The sequence below is a fragment of the Solanum stenotomum genome, chromosome 7, assembly GCF_019186545.1.
Source record: "Solanum stenotomum isolate F172 chromosome 7, ASM1918654v1, whole genome shotgun sequence".
Lineage (NCBI taxonomy): Eukaryota > Viridiplantae > Streptophyta > Magnoliopsida > Solanales > Solanaceae > Solanum > Solanum stenotomum.
Genome location: NC_064288.1, coordinates 3,207,918 through 3,226,648, shown reverse-complemented (window position 1 = coordinate 3,226,648; position 18,731 = coordinate 3,207,918). Strand labels below are relative to the sequence as shown.

At 31.7% G+C, this 18,731-nt stretch overlaps 2 protein-coding genes and 1 pseudogene across 2 annotated transcripts; all 3 read left to right on the top strand.

Annotated features, from left to right (window-relative positions):
* Nucleotides 1-6,547: 6,547 nt before the first annotated feature.
* Nucleotides 6,548-9,380, top strand: LOC125871270 (uncharacterized). Its single transcript, XM_049551866.1, has 3 exons — nucleotides 6,548-7,339; nucleotides 8,384-8,929; nucleotides 9,282-9,380. Exons 1-3 carry the CDS (start codon nucleotides 6,548-6,550, stop codon nucleotides 9,378-9,380), a joined length of 1,437 nt encoding a protein of 478 aa, XP_049407823.1.
* Nucleotides 9,381-9,444: 64 nt separating this feature from the next.
* On the top strand, nucleotides 9,445-12,328 carry LOC125871269 (uncharacterized; annotated as a pseudogene).
* An 860-nt stretch (nucleotides 12,329-13,188) lies between these two features.
* LOC125871436 (lipoyl synthase, chloroplastic) lies at nucleotides 13,189-18,675 on the top strand. The gene is given in 7 exon segments (XM_049552021.1): nucleotides 13,189-13,270; nucleotides 13,273-13,873; nucleotides 14,439-14,529; nucleotides 14,650-14,807; nucleotides 17,494-17,665; nucleotides 17,923-18,033; nucleotides 18,285-18,675. Coding segments are annotated over 7 exon segments (1,302 nt in total). The 3' UTR covers nucleotides 18,372-18,675.
* Nucleotides 18,676-18,731: the final 56 nt, after the last annotated feature.

The following is an 18,731-nucleotide window of genomic DNA, read 5'->3' as shown; positions in this document are numbered from 1 at the left end:
TTTAAAATGTGAAAAAAGTGACAACAATCCATTCAAAACGAAAAATAGTTAGAATGACTTAAATTACTGAACTTTCAATCACTAAATTTACTATCAATAAAGCTTTAAAATTCACTATATTGGCCTAGAAGGAAGAGACAATAACATTTTCAGTCCCACAAAGAATTATCATAGACACTCATATACATGAAATCAATAAGATAAATGTTTCATCTTGGCCATTTTTGCTTTCAATAAGTAAATTATAAAGAAATTTTAATGAAAATATGTATAAGATCTTTAAAATTGTTTATAAAAATAATATATTAAGTTTGTATATTAATAAAATATATGTATATAATTCATCGGTTCGGTTCGGTTCGGTTATTTCTTCGGGTTTTTTTGAATAAAACCATAACCAAACCAAATACTATCGGTTTTCAAAAGTCTAAAACCAAATCAAACCAAATCCAAATAAAATCGGTTTTATTTTATCGGTTTGGTTTGATTTTTCAGTTTGGATCGGTTTTTATCCAAACCGTAAAAACCCCTAATTACATGTAACTATTTGCATTTTCTCTACCATACATGTAGTTTTTTTTTAAAATTAAGGGAAAAGACATAAAATCCCCCCTGAACTTGGCACGAAAACTTACTTTAGTACTTAAACTACACGGGTGTTTATATTACCCCCCTTAACATCTTTAAGTGATTAAAACACCCCCTAAGGGATGATGTGGCAGAGAGAGTGAGTGCACTCTCCTAAAAGGTCGTGAAAAAAGAGAAAAAAAAAAGCTGATTTTTTAAAGCCCTACACATGGCCTTTTTTTATTGGCCAATATATAACAAATTATTTAAATAGTTTTTTTTTTATGTATATTAAATCTTTCAAAATATGTAAATTGTCTTATTAAGAGGTAAATGAAATTAGTGGGTCCCCTTTTTATTTTCTTTAATTTTTTTTATTTTTATTTTGTTGTCTTCTTAAATACACATTTTTCTCCATTGAAACATCTCTTCCTCCATCTTCTTCCCCACCTCTATCCATTATTTTCATTTCACTAATCCGTAAAATTCAATAGCAATGTCATTTTATTGACGTCGATTTCACTCTATTATTTGTATCGATTTGACAAATGTAAACTTTCTTAAATTTTGAGCGACCCATTTTGATTTCTAGATCATTCAAACATTTCTCATAAAATTTATATTTTTTTTGGATCAACTTTCTTATGCAATCTTCATTTCTTATTTGAGTTGTCAAGAAAAAATTGGCTTTCAAAAAAATCCATTCTCCAAGAGGGTAAATTCATTGGGAGGGTTTGAAGAAGATAATGTGAATTTCTTCTTTAAAGTGACTTAAAAAATTGTTGAATAATGAAGAAGAAGAAAAGAAAGTATTGAAGGTTGGAATAATGGTGAACAACAAGGAAGAAGAAAGAGAGGGGGTGGGGGTATGCATTTATAAATTAATCAATTGATATAATTAATTTTAAAAAGTGTTTAAGAAAAAATAGTGAATAAGTAAAAAAGAAATAAAGATTAATGACATGGTGCCTACATGGTTATGATGTGGCGCTTACGGCTATGATGTGGCGGGTGAGAGTGGTGTTATAGTCTCAGGGTGGAAAAAAATCACTTCAAAGATCTTAAGAGGGTATTTAAACGCCTGTGTAGTTTAAATACTGAAGTAAGTTATCCGACCAAGTTCAGGGTTTTTTTTTTATGTATTTTCCCTTAAATTAATGTATTATATGTTAAAATTGTTTTACTTACCTAATGAATATTATTGTTATTATTATTTTTCCTAGAATGGCTTTTGTACCAAGATTTCAAATATCAAATATCTTTCCTTCTAAAGGGTCACTCTAGTCAACTTGAGAAATAACACTATAAATAAAATAATTCATATATACCTCACTATTTATATTCTAAATAAAACTATCAAAGGTGTATGCATTTCATATAGAACACATCACAAAAATGTCAACATAGGAATTAAAAACGACACACATAACTTCAGAAAGAATAGAAAATTTCTGAGAACAGACACTCGAGAACCATTTCTCGCGAACTTCAACAAGAGTTTTCTGAGAAATTTTACTTTCTATGTCTCACATAACGAGTCGATAAAATAACAACTTCTTATAATCTCCTAAAAAGCTTTCTGTACTCCATATAGTCAATTGCTTCCAATAGCAGATCAGGCTTCAGAGGTTTTGGTAAGTAATAGTCCATTTCTGCATCTGATATCTTAGCTATTGCTTCCATATTCGAATGAACTGTCAACGCCATGATCGGGATTCTGAATCCATAATGTGACAAATCCTTCCTTATACATACTGTTGCAGCAAATGCACTTGTCTTTAGCTTCTGTCACACAACAAAACATACAAAAAAAAAACTGATGTTATTGTAAGTTATATATACTGACAATGTAATACTAACATGTTAAACGAGGTCAAAAGTGTAGTGATATTGTTACCTCACAATCTATGAGAATAAAATCAAATGGTGGTGAAGGAGTTGATGGCCCTACATCGCGTTGTTCACTGAGGATTCTGCTAACATAATTAACAGATTCTCTTGCATTTCTACATATGCAAGTAACTGCACCAAGTGAAGTAATCACTCTTTGGGAAATTGTAACTGACGTTGCATCGTCCTCAATCAGCAGGATCTTCTTTCCTTTTAAAGGTAAGTTCTCAGTAGAATGTAATTCGATAACATCAACTGAAACATCCCTCTGTCTCGGGTGGTAAACATCCCTCAGCTCTGGTAACTCATGGGGGAATGTTTCTTCGTTCTGTTGTTGATGGTAAACATCCAACTCATGGATTGTTCGTTCATTCAGTTGTCGAGCTGCTTCATTGACAAGTTCAGTAGACAAAGACATTTCTCTTTTTTCACGTCTTATGGCTAGCCTAACATAAATTACTATGGAGATTGCCAAAGAAACCATCAGTGCTATAGCTAATATGAAGCCAAATTCAATGGCTCTGTATAACTCGCTTAGCAGAGCCTTTTCTTCTTGGTTTGATACATATACCTGAAAATGAAATCAGTACGTTATTAGGTCACCTAAAAGATTCTTGAACAACGAGTACACTTAGTATTCCCCCGAAATCATCTATTCATGGAATGTTCCTTTTCAAGGTAGTTGTGGAGTAGAATCCTATTATGGTTGTCAAAGCCACAACATGGGAACAACACATGGAGATATAATATATGTGTAGTTTAGAGCATAGTTTCTATGCAACTTGTTATTCTAGCTAGAGATTTGTTGCCTAAAGAGATAGACTGACTAGTGAGTTTTGATGTAGTTTTTTTCTTCTATGATGTGAGATAGCTAGTATGTCAACTTAGCTATAGATCTATTTAAATATGTTATATATATAATGTCAATTTTATCGTTCCTTGAAAGGGTAATCATGAGACACTAGTACTAGAAAAATGAGCTAAAAGAAAAAAGAACAAGTGGGCCTCCTTTACTTTTTCTCTATTTTTTTATTTTTAATATTAATAAAATGACTAAACTACTAACATCTTTCGTAGTTGTCAGACGACTAAAGAAGTTGTCCCCACAACTACGAAAATTGTTTGACTAAAATGTAAAAGTTAAAAATTTGGGACTATTGAGAAAACATCTTTTAACCTAATTAATACTATTTGTCACTTCTATCCAATTTTGAAGACTTTAAGGACTCCTATCTAATTGACTAACTAGTTTGTCCCTTTTAATAGACCTTCCCGATAGACTGACTTGTGAGTTTTGATGTAGTGTTTTTTCTATGATGTGAGATAGCTAGTATGTCAACTAGCTATAGATCCATTTAAACATGTTATATATATAATGTCAATTTTATCTTTCCTTGAAAGGGTACTCATGAAACACAAGTACTAGGTTTGCTCTATTTTGTTTATTTGATTCTCCCGCTTGCCTAGGAAATGAGTTGCGTAGCGGTTATCCTAGGGTTAGGGAGGGAATAGCCTTTTAAGTCTACTAGCAGCAATTTCATAGCTATCTGAAAATACATTTTCTTTTTTTCTTAAGCATCTGGCCTATTCCTTAATGTTAGCTCAGACACTAGGCAATAGAACGAAGTTAGCTCCTAATTCCCACAGTTTTTGCAGTGCTTCCTCTACCCATCTCGATCAAAAACCCCTTATTTCCTCGTCCGAGGGAATTTTTCTTTAGAATTTCTTAATAGAAAGAGGAAATTCGCTGTTCAAAAGAGAATACATATCTCCCCATGAATCGTATGTTTGTAACAATAGGGGAAAAGGCTAAAATATTCACTCATATGTAAGGATGATTAGGTATTTTTGACGGGTAGTACTTTTGGTTAAACTGAAATAGTGTTGCTACCTAGACAATAGTTTTCAAAGCAGGACATTAGTTCATTTTCAAGTACGTGCATCGAGCATATCTAATACAATAGGTTAAAATCTAGTGATAATGTAAAAATTCCCTACAAGTATATACTCTTCTCTTTATTATACCCTAATGAATCGTATGCTTATAACAAAATAGGGGAAAAGGCTAAAATATTCACTCATGAGTAAGGATGATTAGGTATCTTTGACGGAGTAGTATTTTTGGTTAAAATGGAATGATGTTGCTATCTAGACAATAGTTTTCAAAGTAGGACATTAGTTCATTCTCAGATACGTGCATCGAGCATATCTAATACAATAGGTTAAAATCTAGTGATAATATAAAAATTCCTTACAAGTACATACTCTTCTCTTTATTATACCCTAATGTAATTCAACAAAATATGAAAAACCAAGATTTCCAAATTTTATTGTCATTATAGGTCAAATAAGTTCCAATATAAGTGTTAATTATATAATAATTTTTTTTTTCCATTACTAATAATTATGTCTCAAATCACAAATTAATTGAAATCAACTATTAAATTTTTCAATATCTATGTCAATTAAAGTAAATTTGAGGTGTGTGAAACTCATTCACACCAATATAATTATGTATTTGATACATCAATTATCTCCGAAACAACATGTAAAAAATATGCATCTATATGTAGAAAATAAAATGAAATTAAATTCTACGAATTGATAGCATAAAAAAATAAATAGATGTGAGACAGTACCTTAATATCACTTTCAATACTTTTGACTTTCTTGACCCAAAGTGGTATCAATACAGCAGGTACCAATAACATTGTCAATGACTGCATTTGATGCAAAAATATTCAAGTAAAATACTAGTCAGGAAAATTAGCGACAAACAAATTTTATATCTAAATAACAAAATTCGTATTAGAAAACTTACCAGAACCAAGCAAAAACAAACATGCCTCGTCATTTTTGATGAACTTAAATTCGTTTCTCGATAGATAGATGTATGTATAATTTTGAATGATTGATTAGAAAAAATTAGAAAATTTGTGTTAATTCAACATAAAATATCAAAAATAAATTAATAAATTGAAAAATGAATCTAAAAGCTCAAGTTACCTCTAGTACTTGATTATTCAATGTAAAATTCTCCCTAGTCAATGGAATTATATCATATATATATTTAGTCAAGATATGGGTTCTAAAAAGTCAAAAATATTTAATTGTGGATAAAAAAGATGGCTAGTTATTTATTGTTTTTCCCTTCTTAGTCTACTATTTTTCTTTATGTTGGTCCAATATTACATTAAATATTTTTAAAGAAAATTAATTATAGATAATCTAATTCTAAGGATGGTCATTTAATATTTAAAGCTTAAGTTTAAAAAGGAAAATCACTTAAAGTTGACCAATTAAAAGAAAAACAAATATCTGGTTCATTAATATAACCAAAGTTAATTTTTTTTCCTCTTTTCCTACCATTGAATAATGATTTTTTTGGTCCCACACAAATTAAAATATGCCAAGAAGAAACAAAGAAAAACAATAATAAGAAAGGCATTAGGAATTCACTATTTGAATAAGGATTCTTAATAGTTTTTATATTTTTAATTACCATAACAACTAAGAAAATTTGCAACATCTCTCCATTTTAAAGAGATTTTAGGTTCAAGCATTGAAAATGAAGTAATTTTTAGTACATAAGACTTTACTTCAAAATGAAATTTGGGCACGGATACGAATTAATCGACCTCAAAATAGATTTGCAATAAATTATTAATTTTTTTTTATCTACGAGCTAATTAATGATAAATTTTATAACTAATTATATTGATTATTTTTGCAAGTCTAACCACAGTGAATATTCCTTCCTCCTCATTACCTACTATATAAACAATCTACTACTTGTATTCTTGTAATTATCAAAAAATCTTTTTTAATTAATGTATTATATGTTTAAAATTATTTTACCTACCTAATGAATATTGATTGTTTTCCCTTATTATTTTTCCTAGAATGGCTTTTGTACCTAGATTTCAAAATATCAAGTATCTTTCCTTCTAAAGGGTCACTCTAGTCAACTTGAGAAGTAACTTACTATAAATAAAATAATAATTTATATATACCTCACTATTTATATTCTAAATAAAACTATCACATAAAAAGTTATCATTTTGATTCATTTGAGTTGAATTCTTCAAAAATGTCACAATTTTCATTTGTATCTTTATTTGATAAGTATCTTGTGGCTTCCCTTTGCAAAATTGTCCTATTTTTAGGTTTATTTCTTCACTTAGCCTCAATTTTTCTTTTCAAAGATCCAAATTGTTCATCACCTTATGAGTTATTAGAATCTTCTAATAATATAAATCCACCAATTTCATCAAACCCCACAAATCTTAGCCATTTACTTTTTGGCCTACTTGGTTCTCAAAAAGCATGGCATTTTAGGAAAAATTATATTGAATCATGGTGGAGGCCAAATGTGACAAAAGGGTACTTGTTTCTTGATGTGGCCCCTAATGCAACTTCATTACCATGGTCCAAAAATTCACCCCCTTATAAAGTTTCAAAAAATATAACCAAATTAGTACAAGAAACACAACATGTTGCACCAATTCAAGCTAGAATGGTACATGGTATCATGGAAGTTTTGGAACAAGAACATGAAGGTGTTAGATGGGTGGTTATGGGGGACGACGATTCGATGTTTTTCGTGGAAAATATTGTTGATGTTCTTGAAAAATATGATCATAACAAGTACTACTATTTTGGGGCTCAAAGTGAGTATATTTTGTCAAATTTTTGGTTCTCTTTTGATCAAGGTTTTGGAGGTGCTGGATTTATTATGAGTTTTCCATTGGCAAAAGCATTGGCTCAAGATATTGAGAGTTGTTTGAGGAGATATCCATTTTTAAATTCTGCTGATCTTATTACTATGGTTTGCATTGTGGATCTTGGAGTTGGTTTTACTCCTCTTAAAGGTCTTCATCATGTAAGTTGCTTGATCTTTCTAAAAATGTTACTGTATTCGTATCGAAAGTCAATCAATATATCTCTCCCTTTTCATTTGTTTGGTGAAGATGATCCGATCAGTCTCGTGATGAAGAGAATTTCCGATGTTGAAAGGTATCGTCACGACAACTCAATTTGTCCGGTAAACTACTCGGGGCTATTCCATCTGTTTTGCTTGGATTCTTCAAAAATACTGATAGATGTGATTAGGATTTNTACTATTTTGGGGCTCAAAGTGAGTATATTTTGTCAAATTTTTGGTTCTCTTTTGATCAAGGTTTTGGAGGTGCTGGATTTATTATGAGTTTTCCATTGGCAAAAGCATTGGCTCAAGATATTGAGAGTTGTTTGAGGAGATATCCATTTTTAAATTCTGCTGATCTTATTACTATGGTTTGCATTGTGGATCTTGGAGTTGGTTTCACTCCTCTTAAAGGTCTTCATCATGTAAGTTGCTCGATCTTTCTAAAAATGTTATTGTATTCGTATCTAAAGTCAATCAATATATTTCCCCCCTTTTCATTTGTTTGGTGAAGATGTGCTATTCTATCTGTTTTGCTTGGATTCTTCAAAAATACTAATAGGTGTGATTAGGATTTTCCAAAAACTATATATACTAATTTTGAAAGATTCAACACACACTGATTGATATCTTTTAAAAGTCTGAGCAGTAACATAGATAAAATTTCATGTTTTACCCCAAATAAAAAGAAATTTGTATGCTTATATACATTAACAATATACACAAATTTTTATGTTATCAACATTATATAACTTATTATAGTATGTTAGTTATTATTTTTCAGGTTACTAATTTGTTCATATTTCTTATAAGAAAAAAATCTTATTTGTTATTATTTTATAAGTAACATGATTATGTAGATATTTTACACTAGTATTTATTATTATTTTTCTTTTTTTGGACAAGTGCTTTCTATTATGGAATAGCATTTACAAACAACATCTATTGTTTGTAATTTTTGATTGTTAGTTTGACTTATAATACTCAAATTTTTGCTTGCAGCTTGATATGCGTGGTGATATTTCAGGATTATTATCGTCGCATCCAAAAACACCATTGTTATCACTTCACCATATTGATTCTATAGCGCCAATTTTCCCTTTAATGGATCGTGCAAAATCACTAAAACACTTTATGAAAGCAGCAAAATTCGATCAATCTCGTTTGTTACAACAAACAATTTGTCACCATAGGCTTAGTAATTGGACATTTTCAGTATCATGGGGATATTCAGTTCAAATTTATGAGAAAATTATGCCAAGGAGTCATTTAATTAAACCTATTCAAACATTTAAAACTTGGATTAAAAAACCTAAGAGTCCTCCATATTATATGTTTAATACAAGGCCGCGTACAAATGATTCTTGTGAAGCTCCTCATATTTTTTTCTTCAAAACTATTGGGAAGATGAAGAACAAAAATGAAATTTGGACAACGTATTTTCGATCGGAAGCGCGGGGCCTACCAAGTTGTTCGATCGACGGCAACCATTCGGCAAATTATGTCAACAAGATTCAAGTTTACTCTCCTAGAGCAAAACGTACTGAGGTAATTAGTTCTTTTTCTTTTATATATTTATACACATATACATATAATTTAATATATATATCGATATCGTAGTACTATTTCCACATATAGACATTGAATTTTACCGCTATAAACTAAAGATAGAAAATTACTATTTCATACATGAGTAAAGTTTACACATAAGTTACTGAATTTCGAAAAATCCACACCTAAAGTTTTGGATTCGAACTTAATTATAATACAATACAATTTCCTTATATGTTCTACATTTAATTATTTACAATTCACCATAATTTGCGTTTTTCTTTTTTACTATATATAATTATTAAAATTTAATAATAATTTGTATTTTTTTTTGTCTTTTTTTTTCCAGATGGATCGATGTGAATGTTGTGATATTATTCACACAAGTGGTTCAAACAAGGCAACGATTAAATTGAGGGAATGCTTTACTAATGAGAAAATTGCTTAGTCAAATTATAAATTATATTACTCATAGATGTTTACTAGTAGTACTATATTATTGTGCAAATTATATGGGTAATTCTCCCCCCCAAAGGGTATATGCAAAGTATTTTGGTATTTGAAATTCAATCACTCGATTAGTTCAAATTGATATTGCATATGACGTGAGACAATAGATTTTAAACACACATGCAATATATCAAAAGTGGTGCATAAAAGATACATCAAAATATATATTGGGCCAAAATTATTTTTGAATCGACTTTCATCAATCATATAGTTTCTGCATTTTATCAACATATATAATTACCTTAATTCGTTAGTACATAATTAAGAACGAATTTGAGGTTTTTTTATGAGTGAAAATTTCATTAGCAAATTTACTTTTGTATTTTTATCTTTTCGTTCTAATCACATTGCATGTTATTATTATAGATGACCTAGATGAAGTTACAAAAGATAATGAATAACTCAACATAAATTCAATAATTAGTTGACGTCTCAATATAAATATCAAACACATAATAAAAAAAATTAAAATTAAAAACCAAAAAGGAATTTTACTCCATTGACCTTCCTAGACATATGAATATCTCTTTCCAAAATTGGAAAAAAACATAAATTAAAACTTAAAAAGAAAATTTTTCAACTCAAGTACTCAGTCCGTCTATTTTTACTTGTTCAGTATTGATTTAGACACCTTTTAAAAAATAATAAAGAAAATGACCACTTTACTATATCACTTTTCATGAATATAATAAATAAAATATTTTAAATGAAAAATATCTATAATTAAAATAAATTAGAAGCAAAATAATAAATTATCTCTTAATTTCTTAAATTCTTAATGCATCATATGTTTAAATTATTCTATTTACCTCTAAAAGGAAAATTATTTGTCCTTTTATAGCTACCTTTTTAAACATATACCATTATATTTCAAATATTAAATGTTCTCCCTTCTGAAGTGTCACCCTAGTCAACATACATATCCTAAGCTTTCATCTTTATATTAAAAAAAAAACTATATATTGTCACAAAAAAGTTGCATTTTCTTCATTTGAGTTGAATTCTTCATTCACAATTCAACAAAGAAAACAATAAAAAAAATGTTATAAAATTTTTGCAAAGTTTTCCTATTTTCAAGTCTACTTCTCTACTTAGCCTCAATTTTTCTCTTGAATGATCCAAATTCTTCATTATTAATTTCTCACTTTATTTCATCAAATGATACAAATCTTAGCCATTTAGTTTTTGGCCTAATTGGCTCTGAAAAACAATGGCACCATAGGAAAAATTACATTGAATCATGGTGGAGGCCAAAAGTGACAAGAGGGTACTTGTTACTTGATGTGTCCCCTAGTGCAAGTTTATTACCATGGTCAAAAAATTCACCCCCTTATAAAGTTTCAACAAATATAACCAAATTAGTACAAGAAACTCAACATGTTGCACCAATTCAAGCTAGAATGGTACATGGTATCATGGAAATTTTTGAACAAGAACATGAAGGTGTTAGATGGTTGATTATGGGGGGAGACGATTCGATATTTTTCTTGGAAAATATTGTTGATGTTCTTGCAAAATATGATCATAACAAGTGTTACTATTTTGGAGCTTCAAGTGAGTGTATTTTGTCAAATTTTTGGGATTCTTTTAATCAAGGTTATGGTGGTGCTGGATTTATTATGAGTTTTCCATTGGCAAAAGCATTGGCTAAAGATATTGAGAGTTGTTTAAGAAGATATCGATTTTTAAAATCTGCTCATCATATTACTATGGCTTGTATTGTGGATCTTGGAGTTAGCTTTTCTCCTCTTAAAGGTCTTTATCAGGTACGTTGTTCGAACTTTTCAAAAATGTTGTATTCGTATCGAATTGAGTACCAATATATATATCTCTATCATTATGCATTTCTATGTTTACACTAGTTAAATCAAGACTTGAGTTATAGACGCTGATAGTAGATAACACAATTTTATGTTATCAATTTATTCTTAGTTTGACTTATAATATACTATTTTTCTCTTGTAGATTGATACCCGTGGTGATATTTCGGGGTTATTATCGTCACATCCAAAAGCACCATCAATGTCACTTCACCATTTTGATGCTATAACTCCCATTTGCCCTTCAATGGATCGTACACAATCAATAGAACACTTTATGAAACCAGCAAAGTTTGATCAATCTAGGATGTTACAACAAATAATATGCCAACATAGGCCTAGCAATTGGACATTTTCAGTATCATGGGGATATTATATGAGAAAATTATGCCAAGGAGTCATTTAATTAAACCTATTCAAACATTTAAAACTTGGATTAAAACTCGTAAACCTCCATATTACATATTTAATATGAGGTTTCGCAATTAATATGAGGTCCTCTGCGAAAGATTCTTGTGAAACTCGTCATGTATTTTTCTTGAAATCTGTTAGAGAAATATGGAATAAAAATGAAATTTGGGCAACGTATTTTCGATCGGCGATGCGGTGGTTGCCGGATTGTCCTATCGATGACAACCATCTGGTAAATTATGTCAACAAAATTCAAGTCTACTCTCCTAGAACAAAACGTATAGAGGTAATTAGTTTTTTTTTTCTTTTATTTTTACTTTTGCCTTTTATATACACATATACATTCTTTAGTATATTTTGTGGTTGGAGTGAAAATAGTATCATATCAATAGAAAACTAGAGGGGCTTCTTGACATAAATTTAAACTAATCAAATTCCGCAGTATGTGACTAATGATGACATATTAATTACATTTCACTATTTATAATTCACCATAATTTATATGTTTCTTTTTTATTATATTTGTTAAAAATAAATATTAATATGTTTTTTTCAGATGGATCGATGTGAATGTTGTGATATTATTCACAAAACAGGTTCAAACAAGGCAAAGATCAAATTGAGGGAATGCTTTACCAATGAGAAAATTGCTTAGTCAAATTATAGAACTATATTACTCATAGATGTTTACTAGTAGTATTATATTATTGTACAAATTCTATGGTTAATTGTTTCCAAAAAGAAATATAGTAATTTTCTTTAATTATATTGTGGTGTTTCAAATTTAAGTCGCTCAATCAATACCAATTGATGCTATATATAACGAGGTATAATGAAAGACGCAAATATATAAAATAAATGCTTGGTGTGTGTATTATCCGCGAAAACAAAATGTAACCTTCTAATTATGATCACTATTTTATCATTACCGCTATATAAGATTAATAATTTTCGAATACGAGTTCTATTTATATTAGTTAGTATATAATAATAGCTTTGACTTTCAATGTTAAATTTTATATAAATCGTAAAAGTGTGTAAAACTATAAATCAAATATTGTATTAATTTTTCTAACTAATTTGCGATACAATTTCACTTCAATAAATTTACCGTCCACCGCTTTTGACCATTCAAACGCAGGGGCATATTTGTCATGATGCGTGCAAGTTCACAAGGATTTAATAATTTCTATTTTAATAATATATGTATTAAAAATACTTATAGCTATGCATATTTCTGAGACCAGGATTTATCGAAATAATATTTGTCTCTACCTCTCAAAATAAAAATAAGATAATTTGCGCACACTTTATTCTGTTTGAACTCAACTTGTAAAATTACATTAGATTTGTTATTTTTATTCGGGGATGAACTCCTTTCTTGTCATATAATAGTGTGAAATCGTTATATGAACTCATAATCTTCAAATCAGGAATCCGCCTCGGACAAAAGTATTTTATTAGTAATTGTTTTTGTAAAATAAAATAAAATAAAAATATTTAGTAACCACTTTCATGAATAGGAAGTTTAGCAATATAGCTAACCTAACAACTTCAGGCGGAGTCTACAATGGTGAATCCCAAAATTTAATCCGCCATAGCCAAAAGCTTCCTTCAATGTTCTTCATTCAACATTTCTCAGGTCAATTCGAATTCCTCTAATTCCTGAAAATTTTCCCATTTCTCCAATGTCTTGCTCTTCATCTTCTTCTGTATACTTTCCTCTTCATAAACCCCTCAACAAATCCACCCCTTTTTCTCCCAATTCTCAAGTTTTTTCATCAAAAGGAAGAATTTTAGGCCGACCCATCAGATGCGAATCATTGGAACTGAAACCCAAATCGCCACCCTCAAATGGGTCGGTGTATCCCGGCGGAATGGGGCCGTACACAGGGAGAGATCCGTCGGTGAAGAAACCAGGTTGGTTGAGGCAAAAAGCACCACAAGGGGAGAAGTATGAAGAGGTGAAGGAAACGCTATCTGGCCTTAAACTTAACACTGTTTGTGAAGAAGCTCAGTGTCCTAATATTGGAGAGTGTTGGAATGGTGGTGGAGATGGTATTGCTACTGCTACAATTATGCTTCTTGGAGATACTTGTACGCGTGGGTGTAGATTTTGTGCTGTTAAGACTAGTAGAAATCCTGCTCCTCCTGATCCTATGGAACCTGTTAACACTGCTAAAGCTATTGCCAGTTGGGGGTAATTTTTTCTCTCTGTATTTAACATGTTGCTAGGAGCTTTTTTCTTTCTTTTGAATTGATAATGGTGTAGTATTAGAATGAAATGGGCCCAAAATAGAGCGCATTTGCCAAGAGTATTTCTAATTTGATTAGAGCTTTTCACTTATTGAGGTAGGGATCAGTGTGAGCTTTTGAGAATTGGAATGAAATCGGCTCCTATAGAGCGGAACAGTTGTAGAGAATGATCTAGCCTTTCCTGACTATTGGGATTGATGTGTAGTTGATTATTGTTAACGATTAGTATTTTGTAGTCGCTAGCAAAACTCATTTGCATTGTGCTTGAATTTGTGTAATCGTTGTAGAATATTTCTTATAGGAATGGAGTACCATATGAAACAACTTCATTTAGGGTGTCTGATGGAAATAAGCCCGATTAAACTGATATGTACCGAATGTTCCTGCTTGTGTTTTTGCAAAGTTGAAGCTTTTTTTATTGCTATCACAATACCCGGAAGTAGCTTATGTTTTTATGGTGAATTTCGTGTATAAGTTATGAAAAAGAGTTCCTTGATTTTCTTCTGCAGTGTGGATTACATTGTCTTAACTAGTGTTGATCGTGACGATATACCTGATGGAGGGAGTGGTCACTTTGCTGAAACAGTCAAAGCCATGAAGGTCTGGAGTTGATTTTTATTAGTAAACCCAGTGTATATTGTGTTATTCAAAGTTCAAACATATGCTACATGATTGGATCAAGTCCAACTAACTGGGTTTGTGCCTATATGATTTTCTCAGTTGCTCAAGCCTGATATCATGGTCGAGTGTCTAACTTCTGATTTCCGTGGTGATCTAAGTGCTGTGTCTACTCTAGTTCACTCTGGATTGGACGTTTTTGCACACAACGTCGAAACTGTGAAACGACTTCAACGTATTGTTAGAGATCCTAGAGCAGGGTAAGTTCTGGAAAACTCTTTCTTCTTCTCAGTTTGGTGCTGTCAATACTCCTATTTTTTGTCATTTACAGCTTTTCTTGATGAGTTTGTCGTTTATAGCTTTTCTTTATGAGTTTTGTGATTTATAGCTTTTCTATACAACCAGTTGGTTTTGCCAGATGTTAGAGACTTGATGGGTGTACTCTGAACTGAAATATTGATCTATACCATTGTTGTCCCAAACTTGATGATTTACTGACCATTTATTAAGGAAGAGTGCACGCAAGAATATTAGAGTTGGTGTTGCTTTTTCTTTTTTAATCATTAAGATATTGGGTTTTTCCTCTGCCAAGTGATAACCTATGGATGAAACTTGAGCTCGACATTTTGGTATTTTTGGCAATTCTAACTATCCCCTTAGTAAGGTCATCTTATGGTCATATTGTAAATTTTTTCGAACGGACATGGTCAAAATGTATTTGTATGCTTCCTATCAAATTCTGAGTACTCCTACTGATGGAGGATAGCATATTCCTCCTTCATTAATTACTTTGAGGACTGGGAGGAGGTCCGTTTATTGTTTAAGGCACAGGGAGGGAGGGTGCTATCTGCTCAATTGAAGGTTTAGTATTAGATATGGATTTTTAAGTTTCAACTCGAAGCTTTATTGGTGTAGGTGAGGAAAAACCCAAAATAGTCCTTACTTTTGGGCATTAACTCAAAATCATCTCTTAAATATATAGTGGAGCACTAATAGGCCTCCAAGTATTCAAATGGATCTGTTTAAACACAAACGGCAGAATCACAGAAGTGCCAAATCTGCACATGTCTGGTTCTCAAACATAAAGAAAAGCTCTTTTCCCATGCTTCTGGTTACTTTTGAAGAAGCACCTAACAACATTTATAGGCATACGCCATTCTCGTACCAAGTGGAGCAAAATCTTTGAAATTACATAGAAGAAAATGTGAACTGAGAATATTAAGTTTAAATGAATCTAATAACAAACATACAAAATATGAAGATGAAATTTAAAAGAATCCATTTAGATGTGTGAAGCGGGTCTAGGTTCATGATAATGCATTGTGCTATCTAAACTCATACTACAAGGAGTTACAGTGGAGCGGGAGAAGAAATTGGTGTGGAAGTGGGTGTCAGGGGATGGTGGATGCTTTGTACCCAAAAGAGAAGTTTAAGCTCCCTCAGTTTCTATGAACTTTTAGAGTTAAGAGGGTACATTAGTTACTGTCAGGCTGCTGAGTGGCTATTTTCATTAGGACAGGTAGCTCAAGGTTTAGGAAGCATAAAGTTTTGTGAATTAGAACTTCTAGAATGGCTGGTACTCCATCTCCAAGCAAGACTCAATTGAAATTGTTACTTTATAAAGTTATCTGACAGCAATTAAAGCATCAAACTAATGAAAGTCTCCTCTTGGACTTTGCTCTCTCTTCATCAAACACTGTGCTATATTCCCAAGCATGCCAAAGTAAAAAAGGACCTCAGTGGTTTAATGAGGAAAATTGACTATCAGGCATCAGCTTACCTCTTCCAATGTTGTTCCTGATAAAAGAAGAAGACGATCCAATCATAACTAATGGAATCACTTCTGGGCAACATTACAAGTTCTGCTCTCTCTCTCTCTCGCAAATTGAGTTGGTTCATAGTTACAATTGACTCTGTTTATTTTCCACTAGAGTAAACAATGACTTAACCTAGATATACGTTAAGAGGGAATGTCAATTGATATCTGGTTCATATCAGTTTTAAGTGTAAAAAGAAAATATGGCATATAAACTGAATACAGTGTAAATTGAACAGTCATCTTTTAGTCTGAAGGATGAACATAATGGAAATGCAAAACTGATGGAGAAAGCTGGATTTTGCAGTAAGTCAAGCCAGTCCTAACGGATGAATGTGATTGAATGTGCAAGAATGGTAGTCCTTATTTTCAAAATAAAAAGGGAAAATGATATAAATTCTAGAGCGCTAAGCATAATTTNCTTTGCTCTCTCTTCATCAAACACTGTGCTATATTCCCAAGCATGCCAAAGTAAAAAAGGACCTCAGTGGTTTAATGAGGAAAATTGACTATCAGGCATCAGCTTACCTCTTCCAATGTTGTTCCTGATAAAAGAAGAAGACGATCCAATCATAACTAATGGAATCACTTCTGGGCAACATTACAAGTTCTGCTCTCTCTCTCTCTCGCAAATTGAGTTGGTTCATAGTTACAATTGACTCTGTTTATTTTCCACTAGAGTAAACAATGACTTAACCTAGATATATGTTAAGAGGGAATGTCAACTGATATCTGGTTCATATCAGTTCTAAGTGTAAAAAGCAAATATGGCATATAAACTGAATACAGTTTAAATTAAACAATCATCTTTTAGTCTGAAGGATGAACATAATGGAAATGCAAAACTGATGCAGAAAGCTGGATTTTACAGTAAGTCAAGCCACTAACGGATGAATGTGATTGAATGTGCAAGAATGGTAGTCCTTATTTTCAAATAAAAGGGAAAATGATAACTTCTAGAGCGCTAAGCATAATATCCTGTGTCGGGAACAAACTGATTCACAATTTGTATGAATTCATGAATTGCTTGCGCATCATAATAAACTTGTGTGATCCTTGTCCCTAGAATAGAAATAATGATAATAATTACTAGTATGAGATGCTAAATGATTTCACATTGGATGATGCAGGTATGAACAAAGTCTATCTGTGCTTAAACATGCAAAACTCGATAAGAAAGGGATGATAACAAAAACTTCTATAATGTTGGGACTTGGTGAAACTGATGATGAGCTGAAGGAAGCCATGGCTGATCTAAGGGCCATAGATGTTGATATTTTGACGCTGGGCCAGTATTTACAGGTGAGCAATATGTTACTCGGGATTCAACCTCTAGATAAAAAGTGGCTTTACTGGTTCAAATCCTATGTAACTAACTACTTATGAAATGGCATACTGGTTTCTGCTGTCTTGTCACTTCTGTGTTCTCAGAAGACTTCATTTAATTTGTTTTGATGTTTGAAGTTTGTGATCCACTGATGCTGTATCTCTTTTCGTCGTATCTCCTCTCTGAGGCTCCTAGCAACTTAGACTAACGAAGTTATCTCTCATTTATGCAGCCAACCCCATTACATCTTACCGTCAAAGAATATGTTACCCCTGAAAAATTTGCTTTTTGGAAGGACTACGGAGAGTCTATTGGCTTCCGATATGTTGCCAGTGGTCCCTTGGTAAGACCTTACACTAATAATAATCTCCTTTCGATAAGAGATGCCTGCTTTTGAAGTTTGATTTTAGTTTTTCAATGTGGAAATTCTAACTAGATCATGAATGGTACTAGTGAATCACAACCAACTCTTCTGAAACAGGAGAATCGGACATAGCTCGTTCTTGATCATGTCATCTGTCAAGCTTGCAATCTTCTCTTTGACTGCTCCAATTATGTTAGCTTTGTGATTTAACAGAGTTTTTTCTTCTCCAGGTTCGATCCTCCTACCGAGCAGGAGAACTGTTTGTTAAGACAATGGTGAAAGAGAGTGCCAGAAATGCGCAAACTATGTCACAATAATTTGCTGCCTCTTCTCACACACACACACATACAAGAAGCTGCAATAATTTATTTTTTTTGGGGAGATTGATGATTATGGCAAGAACAAGAAATGTGAAGACACAATACTCTGTAATCACAGCTATGAATCTTACAGAGCCTTAAAAGGCCAATTTTGCCTTTTGTTTGTTGTACTTTCTCTTCTTTATTTCTGTTAAGTTATTCTGTATACAAACTAGAAGCAAATTAGTTTTTTTAAATCAATTTCTTTGATGCTAGTAGATGTTTGGAAAAATTGTGTAATCAATTTCTTGTTTTCCTTGGAGGTTCTGGTTATATGTGCCCCTTCTGTTTGTAGTGATCTCTTTTATGCTATATAAC

Coding starts and splice junctions, on each gene's coding strand:
- LOC125871270 (XM_049551866.1), top strand. CDS start 6,548: ATGTCACAATTTTCATTTGTATCTTTATTTGATAAGTATCTTGTGGCT. Junction 7,340..8,383: donor CTCTTAAAGGTCTTCATCAT/GTAAGTTGCTTG, acceptor TTTTGCTTGCAG/CTTGATATGCGTGGTGATAT. Junction 8,930..9,281: donor CTAGAGCAAAACGTACTGAG/GTAATTAGTTCT, acceptor TTTTTTTTCCAG/ATGGATCGATGTGAATGTTG.